Genomic DNA, 24,755 nt, shown 5'->3' on the forward strand with positions numbered 1-24,755 from the left:
CTTTTATAATTCCCCACAAACAATAATCAAAGCCTAATTTATTAAGGATCTACTATATGCAAAGTACTTTAGAAGACTCCAAGAAACAGAAGGCATAGACTCCCTGTCTTCAAAGAAGCTCCTAAAAATGAAATAAAGACAAGAGATTTCATAAACTCTAAAATTAAAAGCTAATAAATTACAGGCATGTCAAAGAGTTCTAAGAAACACCCATGACCTTAGGCACATGTGACAAGGAAAGTCATCAGAGAAGTAGAATTTCTGTCATTACGGGCCTATAAAGATTAGAAAGGACTTGGGTAAACAGCAGGGAAGGATCATTCCAGGTAGTGTGAACAGTGTAAGCAAAAGCACGGCAGTGGGGAGATTCATAAGGTGAACAACTACCAGAAACCTTAAGAAGACAACATTAAAAATCAAAGACGCTTTCCACAACTATCGCTAGTCACCCTTTTAAGGTAATATAAAGTGCATAAAGCTCACAGGAAAACTATGAAACTAGATACAAGATCACAGATGTTTTATCGATGAACCTGCATATTTACTTTTCAAAGGACAGAGACATCCATTTCCATTTTCAGGGGACTGGGAAATGAACTCACCTGAGAATAGAAGCAGTTTCTAACATTTCGGCCATGAATGTGGAGACTCCTTTCAACTGACTGTCACCAGCCCCTACCCGGGCCAAGATGCAGTCCACGATGGACACTTCTGCTGACTCACATGGCACAAAACACCCAATCTGGGCCATGAGAACTACCACCCCAGTCTGGCGAATATATGTTGATTTACCTCCCATGTTGGGACCTACAAAATATTATATCAACAAGCAAGATTATTAACTTATTTTTGCTACTAATAAATTGAATATTACTCCTAAATTGCACATCGGTGACTAATTACCTAGGTCATGTGATATGACATACAAGAAGCAGACCACAGGCTGCCCAAAGGCATGAACAAAGTTCCTGCCTTATTCTAGTCCCTGAAACAATGCTATTTTCTCTTCAGACAAACCTATGCTGTGCCCTTCTTCAAGAGGACCCATGAAAAATGTATCTTACCTATAATTTGACTATGGTCTAGAAAGAACATACAGACCACTTCCCCACAGTTCACAAAGCTGCCTGCAGGATAATTTTATGACATTCAGAAAAGCAGTACAGGCCTAACTGATTAATTAACTAACACTATAATTCATTAATAAATGCATCTATCAGAGAATGAATCAGTATGATCAAATCCTTCAAATCAAGTAAATTCCACACTAAAACCCAAAGACATGACCCTACTTTTGGAAAATGTGCAATTTACCAATTAATGGTGTTAGATTATATGAACAACTTGAAAATCCATTTGGGAAAATAAAATACAATCATTGACTGTTTCCCAAACACATTTGCCCAAAGACTCCTATCACCCCTGCACCCTAACACTTTTATTTTCTAGAATCTCGTTAAGATCTCTCAAAACCCTTTAGTTTGAGACAAGCTACCTTAGTCTATACACAAGTCTACTTTTTTCAAGTTTCACATGAATATAGTATCATGTCTTTTAAAGAATCGCTACCCTAAGCTGAGGTCATTCCAGCACCTAATTCTGCTTGACTTTCAATGACCTCACAGTTGAAAGGTATGGCCCAAAGGTAAGCTTGGAGGATGAAGAGATATTCATTTTTAAATGCACTGAACCCCTGGAACAGAAGTTTCATTCTGTTCACATATATTCATTCATTCATTCATATATTATTAATATACTACTAACTAGAATGAACAACGTTCTTTTTCTAACATCAAGGACTAGGATTTTCTTCATCAACTTAAAATATATTTCCACTCCAACATAATAAATGGGAAACATTACCCGCAAAAAGCCCATAAACTAGGTTTTTTACCAGTAATGATGTGGAACATCTGTTTATCTTTTTCAAAGTGAACATCATTAGGAATAAATGCAACTTCATCTTGAACTTCAACACATGCATGTCTGGATGCTTTCAGTATAATTCTCCCTTGTCCTTTTTCCAAAATGACCGGCCGTACATATGGAACAGGTGCTCCATTGGACACATGAGCAAAGCTGACAACAGCATCTAGCTGAGCTAACACGTCATTTAGTGTCTGCATCGGTTCTACATAGCCTATATAAAAACAGAAAAGGTACACAGGAATATTGGATAAGAAAAAATACATATACGCAGCTGTAAGAATAAATTCAACCCTCCTCCATTTGGGAATTCAAAAACCATTTCCTAAGTTATATAATTTTTAAAAACGAACAGAGGTTTGCCATAACTAAACATGAAAGCACACCTAAAACTTAGCATGAGGTTAAAATGTGTTGTCACATTTTCCCTTACTATGAACAGATTTCAAAAATAGAGTATGATGCCCTCCCTTACCAAGATCCATTAAAATATAAAAGTGCATAGCTGCTTGGACTTCCCTGGTGGTACGGTGGTTAAGAAGCCACCTGCCAACACTGGGGACGCCGTTTAATCCCTGGTCCAGGAAGATCCCACATGCCGCAGAGTAACTAAGCCCATGCTCCACAGCTACTGAAGGCGGCGTGCCTAGAGCCCGTGCTCCGCAACAAGAGAAGCCACGGCAACGAGAAGGCTGCACACTGCAACGAAGAGTAGCCCCCAGCTCATGGCAACTAGAGAAACCCGCACGCAGCAAAAGTTAACATCACCAATGATATGGCAAAAGACATCATGTGCCCCTTAATATGAATCCACAGACAGTGGTAACGTCTGCATATTCCAGACAAAACTGTATCACCTGAAAACAATCATGAGGAAACCAAACTCAAACTGAGAAATGTTCTACAAAATAAATGGCCTGTTCTCAAAAAAGAAAAAAAAAGAGTGCATAGCTGCTTATATAAGGAAATGAGGTTAAAAAAAAAAACTAACAAGAAAAAGCTTTCATGATATATTGATAAGGTAAGAAAAGCAGGGTGCTGTGATATGTGAGGCACATTTCTAAATTTTAAGAGTCTGAAACCAGGATGGCATTTCACAATTATCCTAAGAAACCTGCAAACACAAGGTAATAAGATATAATGTGACTGTCAAGATTGTTACTTGAGGTTTTTTTCCCATGCAGTTAAATTTTAGCATAAATTTAGTTCCATAATTGTCTCTTAAAACACTTTCAACAAGATTGCACTCCGCTAGAGCAGTAAAACTAAAAGCTATTACATACATTAAACAGTCCCTGACACATGCTAGGCAAAGCATGATTAGAAAATAAAAATGGGGGCTTCCCTGGTGGCGCAGTGGTTGAGACTCTGCCTGCCGATGCAGGGGACACGGGTTCATGCCCCGGTCCTGGAGGATCCCACGTGCCGCGGAGCGGCTGAGCCTGTGAGCCATGGCCGCTGAGCCTGCGCATCCGGCGCCTGTGCTCCGCAACGGGAGAGGCCACAACGGTGAGAGGCCCGCGTACCGCAGAAAAAAAAAAAGAAAATAAAAATGGTCAAAATTTTCAGAATAGATTCTAAAATTTTAATAGGTTGGAGGGGCTGGTGTAACAGACACATGGGTCACACGAACTATCACATGGACATCAATGTGTCAAAAGCTTCAAAAGACAATCAAGAGAACACTTTAATTTTAGAAAAATACAATATTATGAGTTTAATCAAATGGCAGAAAATCTGACTCATCTCTGATTCCCTTGTTCCCCATAAAAGTGATAAAATATTTTTTGAAAATAAAAATTAACTTATGAATGGCCCAAAACAAATAATTCTTAGGTTCACCACTTTTAAATTTATTCCTGTTTACCTAACATATTAAAAAAAGGGCGGGGGGGAGAGTTCATCATACTACCCTACCATATAGCAATAGGAACCTGTGAGAATTACTTAAATATTAGTGGAGTACTTACATAATTACTTTAACTCATAAAATTTCTAACATACCAACAAGAATAGGTTTATAATAAAAGAAAAATAAAAGCCTCTTAATCAAGAGTCTATATTTGGTATCTCACAACATCTGGCTCTTCACAGCATCACCTTTTCTGGTTTAAGAGCAAGATAAATTACAAAAATGATCTATTACATTTTTAATAAAGACAGTTTATAATGTGTATATTAGACCAAGAAGACGTTTCATTTAAATTCAAGGTGACTCCAAATACAAAACCTTCGATTTAAATGTTAAAATCTACCAGCTTTAACCTACTAGGTATTTAATGAATATTAGTTAATATTATTTTGGGGAAAGACTCCCAGTTTGAATATATGTAGTGCTTTTTAGGGTCCTTACAAATGCAATCTAGGCTAGGAACATAATTCAACTAGAAGATTACCATGCTACAGCAATCTGATACCACCAAGCAAAAATGTAATCTTTACAAATCTCATTCATCTCAACACAAATATATACAGTACACTAAAACCCTTTAAAAGTTTTATGTTTCTTTCTGATTTACTATAAAAATTCATAATAGTAAAACAATTTACAGAATTATACATGCTTGTACTTTTTAAATGACTTACTACCCCTAAACAATCCAGCACACATAACCTGAGAACAAGGACATCTTCCTACTTAATCACTATACACACCCAAGAAATGTGACACCAATATCATATTATCTCATATTAAACTTCGCCAATTTGTCCCAATAGTGTCCTTTATAGCTAGTCCCCAATTCCAACCCCTAGTACTGGATCCAATCAAGGATCATCCTCTGCCTTTGACTGTTCTGTCACTTTAAGTATCCTTTAATCTGGAACAGAACCTGCCCATTCCTTCTTTGCTTCCAAGACACTGACATTTTTAAAGAGTGCAGGCCTTAAAAAGTATGTTCCACAATCTAAATTTATCCAGTTTTTTTTCTTCTTGTTACTATTCAGGTTAAACATTTTTTTCAAGACTACTACAGGTATACCTTGGAGATATTGCAGGTTCAGTTCCAGACCACCACAATAAAGGGAATATCACAATAAAGCAACACACAAATGTTCTGGTTTCACAGTGCACATAAAAGTTACGTTTATACTACACTGTAGCCTGTAAGTGTGCAATAACAAAAAACGTATATACCTTAAATTTAAAAATACTTTATTGCTAAAAAATGCTAACCATCATATGACAAGGTAGGGTTGCCACAAACCTTCAACATTTAATGTATTGGTTCTATTAAATTTACCTGAAGAAATATTGACAATTTCCTTAACAATGGCATCCTGGGCTTCCTCATATTCGGTTTTATTTTTGGTATACTCTTCATTGAGAGAAGACAATTTACTGCAAATCAAGATAATGGTATTATTAAAAATATCAAAACATCTACTGGAGGTAATGTGCACTATATAAAATATATCCAGAGTATTATCCTATAAAGCATCAAAACAATTAAAATCGAAATATCAGTAGAAAATGGGCAACTCATTAGGGGCGGATGTGGCTGGAATTCAGTGTATTAACATTTATGCTGTTTGGAATGGCCCACTGGCACCAATAGTATTCTTGCTATAACAATTATTCCCTTGAGTAAAATTCTGGTCTGTGACCTTTTCTAAAATATTTAAATGGAACCTAAAAAATAAAACGAATGTATACAGCAAAACAGAAACAGACACAGATATAGAAAACAAACGAGTGGTTACCAGTGGGGAGAGGGGGAAATTAGGGGTATAGGATTAAGAGATAGAAACTACTATGTATAAAATAGATAAGGCAACAAGGATATATTGTACAGCACAGGGAATTATAGCCAATATCTCATAATAACTTTTAATGGAGTATAAACTATAAAAATACTGAATCACTATGCTGTATTCCTGAAACTAATATAATATTGTAAATCAGCTATAGCTATACTTCGATTAAAAACTAAATAACACACACACCCCCACAACACAGTTTCTCCCACTACTGTAGGAAACGGTCTTCGATACTGAAAGTTGTCGAAGTAAGGTAAATGTTTTGAAAACAATCTTACTGAGCAATGTGAAGAGTAAATGAAAATTAAAGGTTGAAATAAAAATTGCTGAAGATGAGAATAGAGAAAAAATATTCACTGGTATCAAAGAAAGGGAATGAAATTAAAAACAAAAAGACAAGATGAGGGAGTCACAGAGGATACGAGAAAGAGGGGGAAGTACTTATCAGAAGGAGGAGGGTATTAGTCAATCAAGGCAATAATTGTGAACATGATGGAACCAGCCAATGCCATAACATGCATATACAGCTCAAGAACAGTACATTGGCACAAAAAGACTATGAAACAGGCAACTGGAAAGAATTAAAGGAAGAAAAGAAAGAAGCAAAGACATTATAAAAGTGAGACTGCTGTGTGACGGGAAGAGCTGACAGAGAGAAAAGAAGAGGTGGGCAGGAATCAGATTGTACAGGTTATAGTAAAGATTTAAAATGTTTCTGGATGACAGACACTGGAGGTTTTTAAGAAGGACAATTATATGATCTCAGAGTCAGATCCACAGCAAGCAATCTGTTGACAACAAGCAATAATGAATGAATGAACGAATGAATTTTTCACAACTTTTGGAACCACTGTGGTCAGTTCAACCTCTATATACATTTTGGCTTAGATAAGACAGAACTTTTGAGGTGTTATAATCATCTTCCAGTCACCCATTGGTTAGTTATAACATATATAAATTTCTTGAATCAGGGATATAGTGTGATTGAGAAACAGCAACTAATAAATTTGGCAACAGAAGATCCAGGTTTGGGTATCTATTGTTACTAGCTGTCCAATCCTGGGGGATTGGAGTTTCAGTTTCTCCATGTAAAAAGTGAGAGAACTGTTACCTGTCCTATTTATCTCAGAGAGTTGTTATGAGAAACAAACAGACCTACAATTTTCATTACTAGGTTGTCTGAACACCTAGAATAATGTCTGCATATAACAGACACTCAAAACACTTACTAAATAAATGGATAAAAGAGGATCATATATACAAAAGTTAGCTGTAAATACTAAGAATATTCAGGAGGGTGGGAGTAAGGCTGGCCATAAGTTCTAGAACAATACAGAAGAGAAAGGATAAATGCCCTCACTCTACCAGTCACAGAAGACTTATTTTTAAATAATTCTTTTTTCACCCATGAATAATCTGCCTCAGGAACTTCCTAACATCAGCAAGAGAAAACGCAGAAAAAAACTGGTAAGATTTTTTTACAACGTGGAACACATTTAAAAAAAAAAAAAAGCTGTAGTCTAATGAATGGCCTTATTAAGGCTGGTAGACATCTCCCTAAACTAAATGATACATCCAACTGATATACCAGAAGAATTTAACTGATCAAGGATAACAAAGTTTTCTTAGAAAAAATAAATGTGAAAATAACTAACAGAGATATGAAGGGGAACTAACTCTAATAAATATGGAAACATAAAATAAATGTAGTACAATGTATTTCACACTGATAAAAGGATGGTAAAAGACATACATGAAAGAATAATCTTAAAAATAGACCCAAAGTGACATTTCAGTCAATGAGGAAAAAATGAACTATTTAACAAGTGGTGTTGGGATATCTGACCAACCTCTTGTAAGGGAAAAAGAGCTTCAATCTTATCTTATGCCTTATATCAATTAACAATAAATATGGTAAAACTTCCTTATCACAGAACATGCACATTTCATCAGAGAATAGTTTCATGGGACTAGTAAAGACTTAATTTAACATAGGCTTACAAACCTGTTGGTAAATTTAACACCATTCTTCTGGATATCTACTGTACTGAAATTTTTATTATTACGAAGGACTTTTTCTTCCTTGCATGTTACGCGAAAATAATATCCAAATTGTGTGCTGGAATCCAGTTTAATCTGTTTGCCAGGATCCAAGCCTTCATGATCAGGAAAAAAAGAAAAAGTATGTCATAGATATCTACAGCCATTTTCAATGTAAGTGTTTAAAATACTTAAATCTAAATAGTGAAAAATACACTTTTATTACATGACAGCATACTGGAAATAATTAATATTATCCAACTGGGAAAGATGCACATCCTACTTCACTCACTTCACTCAAAAAACTACATGAAAATACTTAAATCCCCTTATTAATGTTAGTTTCTGATGTGGAGGCCTTTCTAGGTAAACCCAACCAAGGCTGCAGAGCACCAGCAGTGGGTAGCACACACTGTTCTAAGATGCTGTGGGCACGAGGGTAGATAAGAAATGGTCATTGTCCTTGAGTTCTGCTGAGGGTTCTTTAGTTAACCAAAGCATTTCTCTGGAACTAATATAGAGTATAATTAAAGAAAACAAATATACTTTCCAAACAAAAACTTGAGACTCTGACAGTGAAGCCCTAGAAAAACTAGGACATACACTTCATGTTAAGTGTAGGAAGCTTCACAAAACAGGCAGTGATCAATCAGCTAGACTTTATGCACCTAAGATTTTTGAGTTTTTATGTTTGTCCTGTCCTCATAATCTCATTCATCATTGTAATCTTTAGACCCCAAACCAGAAGAGAGAGATAGTATCTACAAACTTATTTGCTAAAGCATGACTATGGAATGTTAGAAGCAGCAAACAACTAAAGACAGACCTCATTTGACCAGGGAGGAAAGAGACATAGAGAGAACATGGAGAGATCTATGAAATGAGGAGGGTAAATTTTAACATCCTTCAAGGCAAAGATTCTTAAATCTAGGATCTAGTTCATATAAGGACTCTCCAAGGAAACTATTTGTAAAAATGTTTATATATGTTGGTATGGGCATATACAAGAGTATTACTGCTCTGAGGGGTCTTCTAATATGCTAAGATTTATTTGTTCAACATACATGTGAGAGATGCTCAGAACAGAGGTTTATAAATTCAGAGCAAAAGAGAACAAACAGTGTGAGACTAATTAGGGAACTGATAATCTAGGGAATTTAAATCTAATAATTTTTTTAAGTTGATATTAATGAAGTGCTTGTGAACCCCAAAGCCAAATCAATGAACTATTCCTAGTAGAATTAGGCTTATAGAGGAGGTGACATTTAAAACAGGTCTTATTTAAAAGACGCGATGCAAGGGCATGTAGGGTGGTTTGTCTGGCAGGAACGTGGGGGTCATCCTGGGATTAGGGAAATTAGTAAGAGAAGAATCTGAAGGGGTGGCCAGGCTCCAGATGTAAAGAACCCTGTATGTAGACTTTATGTGACTGTAATTTTATTCAGTAGAAAAGGGGGCTGGCACATTAAACAAGGAAGTGGCATGATCAATTGTGTCTTCTAGGAAAGCAATTCTGGCTCCAGTGTGGATACTATGTAGACAAAAGAATTATTCAAACCTCCAAGAACCCATTCTTACCTAGATCTCTAGCTGCACTTATTAATGTTGACTGAATCTTCTTTTCTAAGTCATCCATTATTTCTCTTAATTCACTCAAGTTAGGATCAAATGAAGGTTTTACAAGGAATTCATGGTTTTCCACCTAGAGACAGAACAAAGAGTAGCTAAATTTTATCAATGATGGGTAAAGATGGAAGTCATTAAAGTATTTTGCTTATTTAATTTAAAATTCACTAATGTTTTGAGTTAAATGATTCACTATCCATAAGTTACTCAGTCACAACTATAAGGAGTTTCTATATGTTAACAGATATAAAGAGTTCTGTTTATTAGGAGCTTAGATCTCTAGATACAGAAAAATTATTCATATGAAACATAGTGCTAATGATAATTTTGTCCCTAACAGTATTCATTATTTTTTTTAATATTTTTCCCTAAGCAATGTTTAAAGACTGTAACAGAATGTGTAGTTTTTGCCCAAATCAAGGATCCATCTTAGGAAGCTCGAAAAGTTAGCTCTTGAAATCCCTTTTTGAAACAAAACGACTAAACCTTGAACAGACAAAATTATGAGAGAATATTTTTTTAAAAAGAATGAATCCTATCCTTATAGACATTAAGAACTATTGAAAAGACCTAATTTTATGTAAAAATATGAGTCAGTTTTCTAAAACAAGATTTTTTAAAATTCAGTAAGTGAGATTGATATAAATTCCTCCCAATTACTATCCACTTAATCAGAGCACACCTTCTTCACATACCAAAATTAACACCACAATAAGGAAATAAAATCACAATACAGGAAGCTAGCAAAAAAGAGAATAAAACATTTATCAAATAACTTTCTCAATTTAAACCAACAAAAGATTTAATTATATAATATACTAAAATTTAAAATTTCAAATAAACCTAATTTTTTAAAAAGCAAAAGATTTGTAAAAATAGCTCTGCAAAATATAAAAATGTAAAGGTTGACATTTTCTTTTATAAAACGGCACTTGTTTGCATGTATGAGAAAAACATCAAGTCATTAAATGGGCAGGCATAAAAACACACAACTCACAGATGAGAAAATAAGTAGTAAACTAAAGCCACAGAAAACTGCTAAAGCTCCAGAATAATAAAACACATGAATATTTAAGCAACCTTAAGATATTATTCTATAGCTATTTTTTTTAAGGAAAAAGAAAAAAACCTATCACCAAATACTAAGAAATCCTCTGGTGAGTCAACAAAACCCTGAGAAATCTCACTAATAATCCCAACCTGGAGAGTAGAAAGTTGAGGGGCGCCCTTACATCTTCCTTCTGCAGATGGGGGAACACTATTCTGAAAATGCTGAGAGACCCCAGTGAAGCAAGGGAAAGTGATGACTGAGCTCTAACTTAGTAAACACTCTTAGGCCACACACCAAATGGAGTATCCTTCAGTAATGCCTTACTCCTCCCAAACAATAGATAAGAAAATATACCACCCAACTGAGTGTTCTAACCTAGAACTGAGGTATTCTAACAAACACGACATAATGACCTCTACGACTTGTCTTTCAGACTATCACCCACCTAGCTCCAGAAACACACACACCCATTACACCAGACTACACAAAGGAAATGGAACAAAATAAACCCAGGCTTAGAACTCCAAAACGGGATAATGAAATCAAGAAACAAGATAAAAAGAATAAGGAAGGGAAGTTAGATCCTAGCAATATCATTAAAATACAAATAAATACAACATAACAAAGAAGAGGAGACATACTGTTGAATCAAATTATCTGTACTGACATAGTAGAAAAGACTTGATATAATCAGAATTCACATGAAAGAGATTAAAGTAATTAGAGAGGAGAAAATAAGTATGGAAGATACTAGAAATCTTCAAAAACAAAAGCAAGAACTCCACTATCCTAGAAATACTAGATAAAATATTATAAGCACTTTTTCAAATAAATGTATAGTTAAGTTAGGGAAAACTATGTCTGAGCTCCTGCAAAGTGGAGAGTCCCCAGCATAGAGCAAGGCCAGGGGACCATGTTAAAAACCTACCTCATGAGATATGGTAACAATTAGGGAAACCTGCCTCTATCAGCCTGGGCCCCTGGAAAAGGGAAGGCGGGGGCAGAATCTCCTCTCTCACAATGTGTGACTAAAAGCCAGCCTTTACTATACATAAAATAGATAACTAATAAGAACCTACTATCTAGCACAGGAAACTCTACTCAGTACTCTGTAATGACCTATATGGGAAAAGAATCTAACAAAGAGTGGATATATGCATATGTATAACTGATTCACTTTGCTGTACAGCAGAAACTAACACAACACTGGAAATCAACTATACTCCAATAAAAATTAATTTTAAATAAATAAATCAATAAATAAAAGCCTGCCTTCACTGGGGTTGGGACTTCAAATGTCTGCTGTATGTCTTAGCGGTGAAAAAGGCTGCTGGGTGTGGCCATTTCTATTATCCCCTCCTTCTACAGTGACAGAACTGATAATTTTTCATGAGACACGTAAATACTAAGAACAAAGACTACATTTTCCAGCTTCGCTTGCAGCTGGTGTGGGCATGTAACTAAATTCTGACCAATAGAATGTGAGCAGGAATGATGTGTACCATTTCCAGAATGTGTCCTCCTCTTCCCCTTTAGCCTCTCCCATTGGCTGGAATAAAGATAAGGTAGTAAGCCACCCTGGACCTTGAAGATGAAGGCAACACCCTAAGGATGCTAGAGAAGTAAAGGAGGAGACAGGGTGCAGAGACAGTGGGGCTGCCCTGCCAGCCCTGTGCTGCTATGCCCACACTGTCATGATAGAAAATGAAACCCCTATTCCTGTTTAAGCCACTGTTACTTATTTGAGGTTTCTTTTTCAACAGCTAAATGTTCGCCCTAACAAATGTAGAAAGCTACAGGCTGAGAAATTAACTTAAATGTGTTACTGGGTTAATTACATTTGTAGGGTATAAGGCAAAAGCAAAAGCAAATTTTATCTGAGAGGATATATGATTTGCCTGTATGATTTGCACAGAAGGAACCCAGATAAATGAGAATTCATAATCTAAACATACGTAACAGACAAGGAAACAAGCCACGACAAGTAAGAGAGTCAAAAAAAAAAAAAAAAACGGTAAGACTCAGCAGAAAGAAGACAAGGAGCAGATTTAAATCCAAGAAATTTTAGAGATGGAATATTAAGAATGGGAATGGAACACATGAGCAAAGAATAAGATACTACTTAAAAAAGAAAAAGACTAGGCAGACTTAGAAATGAACCAAACAACTTCTATAAATGAAAAATATAATCATTAAAAAAAAAAAAAAAAAAAACCCCGGGCTTCCTTGGTGGGGCAGTGGTTAAGAATCAGCCTGCCAATGCAGGGGACATGGGTTTGAGCCCTGGCCGAGGAACATCCCACATGCCATGGAGCAACTAAGCCCGTGTGCCACAACTACTGAGCCTGTGCTCTAGAGCCTGCACCACAACTACTGAGCCCACGTGCCACAACTACCGAAGCCCAACCGCCTACAGCCCATGCTCTGCAACGAGAAGCCACCACAATGAGGAGCCTGTGCACCGCAACGAAGAGTAGCCCCTGCTCGCCACAACTACAGAAAGTCCGCACGCAGCAACGAAGACCCAACACAGCCAAAAATAAATATAAATAAAATAAATAAATTTATTTTTAAAAAACCCAGTGGGATTGTTAAACAACATATTAGAGCTGAAGAATTAGATCATCTGAAATAATCACAAAGAGAGAAGCACAGACACATGGCAGAAAAAGAATGCAAAAGTCTAACACGTCTAATCATAGCTTTAGAAAAAGAGTAAAGAAACACAATAGTCAAAGAGATAATGACTAATAATTTTCCAGAACTGATAAAAGACATGAATTCTGATTAAGAAAACAGAGCAAATCCAAATAGAAAAAATAAAAAAGAAATCCACTTTTGGACCCAGTGTAGTAAAAGGAACCGATATCTGGGATCAAAACTTGTAAACAATAATAGTGCAAGCCAACAGACAATGCAACACAATCTTACAGGTACTAAGGAAAAGTAGCTGTCAATGTGGAATTGTACACTCAGATAAAATATCCTTCAGGAACAAGGGTGACACCAAGAGGGGGAAAGCAGGGGTTCAGGGGTGGGATGAATTGGGAGATTGGGATTGACATATATACACTAATATGTATAAAATATATAGCTAATAAGAAACTGCTGTATAGCACAGGGAATTCTACTTCACTCCACTGTACAGTAGAAACTAACACAACATTGCAAAAACAACTATACCCCAATAAAAAAAAGAACAAGGATGAAATACAGAAATTTTCCAACAAACAAAATCTGACTAACAGACTCCCCCCGCCACCAATAAAGGAACTCCTAAAAAATATCCAGGAAGAAGAAAAGAACAGCAAAGAAAATGGTAAGCATACGGGCAAATCTTAACACTGACTATAGAGAAAACTAAGGGGTATAAAAGATAGAACTAAAAAAAAAATAATAATAAAAGATAGAACTAAAATATCAGCCAGTAATGAAGAAATATAATCTGATCTAAGGAATTCTAAGGTCCTAGTATTCTGGGGGAGAAGTAAGAAGATGCTGATGACGTTTTTGACTTTGATGAGTTATGTATACACATTTTTAAAAAAATTTTGTGAAGAACTTCAAACCAGTGCATGTGTGATAGGATAGAGGAGGAGCATAAGAAGAGGGAAAATGGGAATTTTAAAAACCCAATCAACATAAAATTAAGAAAGAACAGGTAAGGGGAACCAGGAACAATAAGAATCACAAAATAATTTGGTAGAAATAAATCCAAATTGCCACTTTAAAAAAAGAGATTATCAAATTAAACTTTTTTTTTTTTTTTTTTTTTGGCTGCTTTGGGTCTTCGTTGCTGCACACAGGCTTTCTCTAGTTGCAGCGAGCCGATCCACTCTTCAACACAGTGTGCAGGCTTCTCACTGTGCTGGCTTCTCTTATTGCAGAGCACAGGCTCCAGTCACGCGGGCTTCAGCAGTTGTGGCTCATGGGCCTAGTTGCTCCATGGCATGTGGGATCTTCCCACACCAGGGACTGAACCCACTGCCAGGCAGATTCTTAACCACGGCACCACCAGAGAAGTCTCTATCAAATTAAAAAATTTTTTAATTTTTAAAAAAATGTATTTTATTTATTTATTTATTTATTTTTGGCTGTGTTGGGTTTTCGTTGCTGTTGCGGGCCCCCTCCAGTTGCAGCGAGTGGGGGCTACTCCTTGCTGAGGTGCACTGCACAGGCATCTCACCACGGTGGTCCCTCTTGTTGCAGCATGCAGGCTTCAGTAGTTGTGGCACGCGGGCTCAGTAGTTGTGGCTCGTGGGCTCTACAGTGCAGGCTCAGCAGGCATGGCACACGGGCTGAGTTGCTCCGTGGCACGTGGGATCCTCCCGGACCAGGACTCTAACCCATGTCCCCGGCATTGGCAGGTGGATTCTCAACCACTGTGCCACCAGGGAAGCCCTCAAATTAAATTTTAAAATAAGTAAAATCCAGTTATAAGTTTTACCTAAACCAAAAAGACTCACAAAGGATGGGAAAAGATATACCATGTAAAAAACAAAAAGGAAGGACTCTGGCACTGCTTTCTTATTATCAGACAAAATAAATCTGAGGCAAAAAGCATTACATAATAATAGCATTACTATTATTTAAATATCCCTAAGAATGATAAAGGTTCAATTTCCCACACACACACACAAAATGACAGCTCTGTGCCTTGAAAACATACGAAGCAAAAATGTACTGAATTTATGAAGACATCCACATTTCTCTCAGTAACTCAGCAGATTAAAATTACCAAGTATCCAGAGAATGTGAACAAAACAACTAAAGCTTTATCTAATGGACATATAGAGAACTCTGCAACCAAAATTAGGGAGCACTCATAATCAAAAACACATGGAGAACTTTTACGAAACTGACACATACCAAAGCTTGGAAATTTAAAAACTTACTTCTAAACAAAAACTTACCTCTAAACAAATGACAAACCAAAGAACGAATAAATGATAATGGAATAAAGGACTTAAAACTAAGTAAGAAATTGTACCTCTCAAAACGTATAGGATTCAGTCGGCTGAAACAACACATTGAAAGAAAAGTATAATCTTAAGTGCTTACTAAAAAAATAAAAGGCTGGAAAAATAGTGAATGCTCAACTAAAGAGGCTGAAAAGAGACCAAAAATAGATGAAATATATATGTAGGAATGGAAATTAATGGAAAAAAAAAAACACCCAAAGATACAAAAGGGGATTTTAAAGGTCAATTTAGACAAGTTGATTCTCTAAAAAACAGACAAACTATGGAAAGGAAGAAGTGTCAAGGGAGGCACAAACAAATTATATTAAAAATAAACAGGACTGGGCTTCCCTGGTGGCGCAGTGGTTGAGAATCCGCCTGCCGATGCAGGGGACACGGGTTCGTGCCCCGGTCCGGGAAGATCCCACATGCCGCGAAGCAGCTGGGCCTGTGAGCCATGGTTGCTGAGCCTGCGCGTCCAGAGCCTGTGCTCCGCAACGGGAGAGGCCACAACAGTGAGAGGCCAGCGTACCACAAAAAAAAATAAATTAATTAAAAAAATAAAAATAAACAGGAAATCTATCTGCAAATACAGCAGTCCTTTTAAAAATAATAAGCAATCACTATGAACAACTTTTAGCAATTGGAAAACTCAGAAATATGTATCTACTAGAAATATATTCAGAATATAAATAGAACACTTACAACTCAACAACAGACAGACAACACAATTTAAAAATGAGCAAAGGATCTGAAGAGACATTTCTCCAAAGATATAAAATGATCAACAGGGACTTCCCTGGTGGCGCAGTGGTTAAGAATCTGCCTGCCAACGCAGGGGACATGGGTTTGAGCCCTGGTCCGGGAAGATCCTACATGCCGCGGAGCAACTAAGCCCGTGCGTGCGCCACAACTACTGAGCCTGCGCTGTAGAGCCTGCGAGCCACAACTACTGAGCCCGCGTGCTGCAACTACTGAAGCTCACGTGCCTAGAGCCCATGCTCCACAACAAGAGAAGCCACAGCAATAAGAAGCCCATGCACCACAACGAAGAGTAGCCCCCACTTGCCACAACTAGAGAAAACCCGTTGCAGCTCTATTTACTATAGCCAGGACATGGAAGCAACCTAAGTGTCCATCAACAGATGAATGGATAAACAAGATGTGGCACATATATACAATGGAATATTACTCAGCCATAAAAAGAAACGAAATTGAGTTATTTGTAGTGAGGTGGATGGACCTGCAGTGTGTCATACAGAGTGAAGTAAGTCAAGAGGAGAAAAACAAATACTGTACGCTAACACATATATACGGAATCTAAGAAAAAAAAAATGTCATGAAGAGCCTAGGGGTAGGACGGGAATAAAACACAGACCTACTAGAGCATGGACTTGAGGATATGGGGAGGGGGAAGGGTAAGCTGTGATGAAGTGAGAGAGTGGCATGGACATATATACACTACCAAATGTAGGGTGGATAGCTCGTGGGAAGCAGCCACATGGCACAGGGAGATCAGCTAGGTGGTTTGTGACCACCTAGAGGGGTGGGATAGGGAGGGTGGGAGGGAGGGAGAAGCAAGAGGGAAGAGATATGGGAACATATGTATATGTATAACTGATTCACTTTGTTGTAAACCAGAAACTAACACACCATTGTAAAGCAATTATAATCCAATAAAGATGTTTAAAAAAAACGATTTCAATTTCTTCTGTCCCAGTATTTTCAATAAGAATTTATCTAAAGTCATTACTTTTCCAATAATAGATGAAATATCAGTAATAAGTGTATGTGAAAACTAAGATTCAAAGATAAAATGGTCCAAACACATATAGAAAGGTTGAAAAATTTAATACATCTCACTAAATCACCCAATAAACAAATATTGTTTACATTTTTGTGAAAAATCATTGGTTTTTTTTTGAACCCTGTCTTGGGGTAGTTTTGCTCTACATTTACTTCAAAAATGGAAAACCCAGGGCTTCCCTGGTGGCGCAGTGGTTGAGAGTCCGCCTGCCGATGCAGGAGACACGGGTTCGTGCCCTGGTCCGGGAAGATCCCACATGCCACGGAGTGGCTGGGCCCGTGAGCCATGGCCACTGAGCCTGCGCGTGCCTGTGCTCTGCAGTGGGAGAGGCCACAACAGTGAGAGGCCCGTGTACTGCAAAAAAAAAAAAAAAGTAAAACCTTTCTATAAGATTTATGGAAAGCAGCCACAAAAAACACCCAACGCATTTATATAATAAGCCTAGGAAAAAACAAAAATTAACCCAACCACTCATATAAACGACTGCTCTTCTTATCACATGAATTCCTAAGTACACAGGTAGAAAATATGAAATCATACATGAAACGATTGATATCCTCTTGAGGTTTTCTCAAAGTGGTTCTGAGTCACGTAAATGAAATGCCTAAACTCACTACAAATATCTACAATGATAGTGAAGGGTTGAATTCACCTCATAACCTGAGCTAAGTTTACAAGTTTGTAACTGAGAATAAAGACAGAGTCTTAGGAGACACTCCTGGTGGTCTTACAACAGTTATTTCCCTCCTTCTCCCTTCCCAGTAGTGCTCTTACTTTGTGTATCTCCAACTAGAGAAATAACCTACCCCTTGTAACTTAGGCCAAACGTCACATTCTATTTCTCTGGCCACAATCATTGCTTAAATAGTACCATCAGGGCAAACTTCAGGACTCTTTCTTGGAATATGGCATGAACTGCTACTGGTAGGTAGCCATCCTAGAGCCAAAAGAGGAACCAGCCTTAGGTCAAAATTTAAATCACAAAAAAATAGAAGAGATCAAGAAATTAGGTCCTTTGGATGGCCTCACAGAGCTGCTGAATAAAGCAACTCTAAATAAAGCCTACCGTATCTCTAGACTTAAAATTTCATGAGCCAAGGTGTACTGAGAGTTTAGATTACCTGCAAAAACAGAGAGTCCTAATTGATATTAAGTTTAACCACAAATAATCTACTCAGGAAATTTTTAAAAAGCAAACCCATAACACATCTTACTGGCACAGTACTTAATATTGAAGGGGTCCACAACATGTCACTGTGGCATAAAAATTATATTGAGATGAGAGCATGAGAGTAGACTTTGTTTCTGAACTCTCTTATCTCCCTAAAAGCAGAGCCTCCCCAAAGAACTCAATTGTCGTTAAGTCCTTTCCCAGGCGGTTTCACAACCAGGGAAGTCAAAACTATCATATCTTCTATCTGTTCTCCAAAGAGCTCATTTATCTTCCCTAAAAGCCATTTGTTTTCCAATAAGTGCCTTTTCTCCCACTCCCCTTCCCCTAATATTCCCAAATTCTAACAGCTTCCTTGAGTCACATTTTTCTGTGAACTCAAAGTCTGTTCTCTTGCTAAAGTTTTTTTTTTTTTTGGGGGGGGGGTCAGTTTAACTACCAGTCCCCCAAACAATGAACCTAAGAAAGGAGAAGAAAAGTTTTCTTCCCCTACAAAGTTAACTACTTAATATTCTACTTTCAGATTTAAAAACTGGGGCTTGTCGTATCTAAAGTGACAGCAATGAAATTAGGACAAACGACCTCTTCTTTTGCAGTCTATATCCAACCAATTATTGCACTGCTTACCTTCGCAATCCACTCTTCCCAGACATTTATAAAATCTTATAATGCTCTAATCCCATAGCATCATGCAAGAATTAACACTGACTACTATTTCACAGTCACAGCAAATTCTAGTTTAACAGATATGTGTCAAGTATTTCAGATCAAAGTAAAAATCCTTAACCCACAATAAGGATAATACAATGGAGCTGAAGAAAGCACACCAGGCTGTTAACATTGTTCATCTGAAAAGAGGGAAGGAGAAATATCAAGGATGGTCATTTTTGACTCTGTATTTCTTTCAATCATTTTGTTTCACTTGTTCTAATACCATGTGTTCCAGTTGTAAGCAGAAATGCACCAAATAAAGAAAAACACTTTAAAAATTTATATCCTGGTATTTTAAATATCTTCCTGGAAAACTACCCACAAGCACACTAACCTACAAGTAAATGAAAAAGACTGCCCTATCACTGACAAAATACTACCAGAAGAGAAGCAATTATACTTACACACACATGGACGACACACACACACAAACACACACTCACACACATTCATGTGCTTCTAAAATCCAAAGATTTTAAACATCTGGATACTGCTGCCCCCTTCTTCCCAACAGGTGAGGATGTGGCCTTACCTGTGACTGGGCAGAGTTGGATATTTGTAAACATTCCTTTAAATGAAAGCAAGTAAATGTGTAGCTCTTGATGGTGAACAAAAACTCTAAAATAGAGGTGGGAAAGCAAGAATTGAACTTTTCCATGTCATTACACCTATTTACACACTTGAAGGAACCCAGAGGCCAGGCAAAGCTCTGATGAAATGCTGCAGCTGATTTTGCTCTTTGTGGCCAGCTTTATTAGAAACTTCTAAGTTGCTATCTCCATGCCTTAATATTGTGGGTCTCAAACTTAATCATGTATCAGAATCACCTGGTGGGCTTGTTAAAACAGACTGCTGGGCTCCCAATGATCTAAAAGTTGGGTACCTAAAATCATTCCACTAACAGCAACATTACAGAGGAAACGAGAGCTAAAACACAAGTTTTCCTAAACAAAGGATGAATGATGCAAGTTTTCTGACTGCTTAACCTGCAAGTAAATGGAAAAGATTGCCCTATCACTGACAAATTACCAGAAAAGAGTATTTATACCTACCTACCTACACACACACACACACACACACACACACGCGCACACGCTTCTAAAATCCAAAGAGCACAGAGTAAACGAGGTTTAATTGCTTTAAATCTCAGTTAATGATCCAGTAAAAACAAAATAAATCAACATCATATATGGCAAATGTTAACTCCACTTAATCCAGTTATTAAGAAGAATGCAAAGAATCTAACTATTCTTTAATAAGAATAATGTAAGCACATATTTCCTGCATGATTATGTTTAACAGGAAAGTTAGTATAGAAAATTTCAAAGTATTAGTATTTAGAGTCATGGTTAATTTTTTAGTATACAACTAACTCAGGAGATACACCCACACTCTAACCTCCTCCCCCCAAGACCTTCCCTACGTGGAAAATTAAACAAGAGAAGCTGACTTCTCTTACGTTCTATGTTTACCTCTATACCCTTCCCTTTTCCAGTGACTATAACTTTCCTTCTTTCTTGGAATTAAAACAAAACTCAGTTGGCATATGTGAAATCTTTTATTTATGAAATTTCCTTTAACCAGGCCACTTATGCCCAATATTCACTTCCTCTGTTAACCTTTCTTAATTTTTGTCCACTGAAATGATTGTTATTAAAAAAAAGTTTAAAAACCTTTTCCCATCACTTAATCTTACATCCACTGTCTCAAAGGTGCCTTACAAAAGTGCCAAAATTAAATATTAAAAAGAGAAATCTGGAAAGTGTTCTGATGTGCCTTTGCTTTTCAAAACTATTCTGCCACTTGTTTTAAAGAGTATATTACATACCTGATCCATATCTAAAGTTGTTTCTATCATTTCCTGAAACTTGGAGAAATCAGAACGAAGATCAATAAGAGGAGTCACAAAAACTGCCAATAACAATGCCTGATGTTTTCCTAAAAGAAAGCAAAAAGTAAATAAATAAGTAGGTCCTATATTAAAAATACAGAACTACAAATCATGAAAATTTGCGATAATGAGCAGCCTTTGATCCCAAAAGCACAAACTGTGTAGCAGATCTCTGAAGTTACTACTCACTCAGGTATCTTAATTCAAATGTGTTTAGTACTTATATAGTAAGGGAGATGATCTGGCACTCAAAGTTTCCTACTAATAAAACACTGCCTGCCCTGCATGTCTGTTAACCTCCTTCAGAAGAGGTACTATAGATGCAGAAACGTGACATTAATTACAACCAAATGAATAGCGTTGCGTTTTAGATTTAATAACCCAAAGTTGAAGTCATTAAAATATCTAACTTACCTTATAAATCCCTAATTTCCATTAATAATACAGTGTTCCAATTGACAGATGTTAAATCAAGCCACAAGTAAATGCAACTTCGCTTGATGCTGTTTAAGAGCACATGCTGGGGAATTATGTGAGGTGAAGTAAGTGAAGCAACAGAGTCTACAGTGTGAAAGGTATGAGTAGAGAGACCTGGAAGCCAATCCCTGCTCTGGTATCTACTGGCTCTGTGATCTGGAGCCTCCTTTTCCTTGTCTATTACAATGGGAGTAATAATAACAGCTACCTAGAAGATGAATAAATAAGACAACTATGCTTAGTATATATACAGTAGTTGACACAATAGAAGCTCAGCAATAGTTACCACGCATTATTATTGGTTATAACACAAGGATTTTCTTCTGATCTCCAATAAATTCCCTTAGGAGAACACTGCAAGTGATCTCTAGCATACTGCATTTCACTCCAAAGCAATAATTCCCAACATTTTCCAGACATATTGGTAGCTCTTGATTGAGAAAATGATAAAATGTTATGATGGCAGTCAGTAAAACTATTGTGAGAATTCATATTTTATTATTAATCACAACAGCATCTAGACATATTTAGAAAATAGTACGTATGTGTGAAACATTATTTAGACAGTCTATAAACAACACTTTGCCCACATGTCTGTTGTGCTACAATGCCTGGTTCTTTATTCTGAATTAGCTCATATGCTATTGGTAAAGAGGGGAATGATGGCAGCAAAACATGGTGGTGGCACTGGTTCACGAATTATTTTTCCCCCAGCCCATAAATGCTTTGAAGAGATCAAGGGAAAGCTTTCACACAATTAAGAGTAAGCTTAGCAACATACAAAGACCTCAGAGTAGCTGGCTTAATGACCATTATACTTTCCACTATGTTGATATGTAGAAAGGCTGAGTATAGATGAAGAGTACAAAAACATTTGCCACTGTTTAAAAAGAAAATTTTTATTTAACTGAATTCTATATACCCTGGTTCAGATTTTTAACTTTGTTGAAACTGACATTTGAAGCAAATGTCCTCAAAGGGCATCTCAAAGGAGGACTTTAAAGCTGCAAAGTGTCACTTGATGCTGGCTACAAATGCAACGGAGATTTACGCAGGCTACTGTTTTTATTAAAGGTTGTTAATGCTTTTGTTATTAATCACTTAAAATTTTTCATATATTTTGAGGTCTACCTTATCTCTATTTTTTTCTGTAAGTTCTGTTTTCTAGCACATGACTTTGAAGAAGGTAAGGTTTTCCAAGAAAACACAAGTAGTATTATTACAGAAGTACCTGTTTAAACTTCAGAACATGTCCTCTAGCCCCTCACACACAAAGGCCCACCTTGCTGCCGCTCTTCTCAGAGTTAAAGTCCCTTCCTCTGCTCACTTGTTCCATATCCTGCAAAGCCTTCACTAGCATCCTGAATTCCTTCCCCTACTTGTAATTTGTACTAAGCCCCAGTTGGCAATTTCCCACTGGGTTGTTTTTCCCCCCAGTTGGTTATGGTTTTAACTAAAAATAACAGCTCTATTGAGATATAAATCATATACCAAACAATTCTCGATTTTAAAGTGTACGATTCAATGGTTTTTAGTATATTCACAGATTTGTGCAACCGTCACCACAATCAATTTTCAAACTGTCACTGCCCTCAAAAGAAACAAGGAACGCATTAGCAGTACCCATTAGCAGTAACTTACAATTTCCTTCCAACCTCCTGCTATTCCTCCAAGCCTAGGCAATCACTAATCCACCTTCTGAATCTATAAATTTGCCTATTCTGGTCTTTTCATATAAATGGATCACATTGTATTGTGACAGCTTTTTTTCACTTAGCATAATGTTTTCAAGGTTCATCCATCTTGTATCATGCATCAGTACTTCTTTACTTTTGACTGAGGAACAATATTCCATTGTATGGGTATGCCACATTTATTTATTCATTCATCAATTGATGGGCACCATTGGGGGTTTTTTTTTTATCATTTTTGGTTTATTTCTAGTAACATACGTTTCAGTACGATTGTTTTTAATTACAGAAGTACAGAAACTAAAATAAAATCTTAACAACACTGTTACCTAAAAATATGGAACGCTTCACGAATTTGCGTGTCATCCTGGCGCAGGGGCCCTGCTAATCTTCTCTGTATCGTTCCAATTTTAGTGTATGTGCTGCCAAAGCGAGCACCACCATTGGGTTTTGATAAACTCCATCTTCCACTAGTTATCACAACCTAAAAAGCCTTACATGATCTACCATCCCAGGGTCTTAAACAAAGGTCCATAGATCCTTGAATTCAAGGTAGTACATAAACAAAGAAGAGAAGTAAATCCCATCTTCATTTTCTCTAACCTCTAACTGGAATCAAGCATTTTCTTCCATTGTTAACGTAAGTAATAAATCACAGTAGTATCATCAGTACTTCTGTCTTTGTCATCAAGTAAAATTCCAGATATATTTTCATATCATATTATAGTTTTTTGGAGATAACTTTAATATTTAAACTCATTAGTTCAAAATTAAAGAAGTACGAACTTCACTCAGATCATGTTATTTAATGCACTAATAAAAAGGACTTATTTCTCAACAATTTCTTTTATATTTTGATAAGTGTATTTCAATATAATTGGCTTCCTGTTTAACTCTATGTGTTTTATTTTACGCATTTAAAAACACTATTCTGACAAGTGGTTCATAGACTTTATTAGAAGCCAAAAGGGTCCACAGCATGAAAAATGTTAAGAACCTTGGACAGGCCTCACCTCTCTGGCCTCACCTCCTAACAAGCGCCCTTATTCTCTATCTCTATGCTTGACAACCCTAGCTTCCTTTCACTCCTTCAACAAGTCAAGCTATAGGTACTTATACTAGCTGGCCCCACTAGCCTCCCCTAGATCTTAACAGTGAGCTCTTTGTCATCATTTGAGATTCACCTGAGATAGCAATTCCATAGAGAGGCCATCCTTGACCACCATATCCAGCATCTTTCTGGCCTAGCCAAGTCACTCTGTCACATCAAAATATTATGCTTTCTTTGTTGTACTTACTACTCTTTGAAATTCTTGCTCATTTATTTATCTCTCTCTACCCTTCCACTGTTACTGAACCTCCATAAGAAGAGGGACCCTACCTGTCATATCTACCATTGTAGTTCCCAGAACAATGCCTGGCACAAAGTAGGCAATGGATAACTCTATGCTGAATGAATGACTTTATGAAAGGAGCAAAGGACTAATGAAGCAACCAATCACTGGTCATTAGTTCTGAAACACGCAACAGTCACCTAGGAAAAATACAAAAGATCACACTGGGAAATAACTGTTAGCTGCTGCTTCTTTTTTTTTTTTTTTAATAATTTTTATTTTTTGGCCCTGACATGCAGGATCTTGGCTC

At 36.8% G+C, this 24,755-nt stretch overlaps 1 protein-coding gene and 1 non-coding gene across 3 annotated transcripts in view; both read right to left on the reverse strand.

The window, feature by feature from the left end:
* Window positions 1-24,755, reverse strand: part of MSH2 (mutS homolog 2) — a 76,249-nt gene that overhangs the window by 12,249 nt on the left and 39,245 nt on the right. For both annotated transcript variants that reach the window (XM_067007644.1, XM_059078297.2), the window contains exons 8-13: window positions 20,881-20,990; window positions 9,304-9,427; window positions 7,691-7,841; window positions 5,169-5,266; window positions 1,895-2,140; window positions 603-807 (exon numbers count right to left, since the gene is read on the reverse strand). In XM_067007644.1, coding sequence (XP_066863745.1) covers window positions 603-807; window positions 1,895-2,140; window positions 5,169-5,266; window positions 7,691-7,841; window positions 9,304-9,427; window positions 20,881-20,990 — 934 coding nt within the window. The remainder of the gene's footprint in view (window positions 1-602; window positions 808-1,894; window positions 2,141-5,168; window positions 5,267-7,690; window positions 7,842-9,303; window positions 9,428-20,880; window positions 20,991-24,755) is intronic.
* Window positions 23,443-23,549, reverse strand: LOC131766038 (U6 spliceosomal RNA). Its single transcript, XR_009338341.1, has one exon. It is a non-coding gene; the product is annotated as a U6 spliceosomal RNA (small nuclear RNA).

The sequence above is a fragment of the Kogia breviceps genome, chromosome 11 (assembly GCF_026419965.1).
Source record: "Kogia breviceps isolate mKogBre1 chromosome 11, mKogBre1 haplotype 1, whole genome shotgun sequence".
Classification (NCBI taxonomy): Eukaryota; Metazoa; Chordata; class Mammalia; order Artiodactyla; family Physeteridae; genus Kogia; species Kogia breviceps.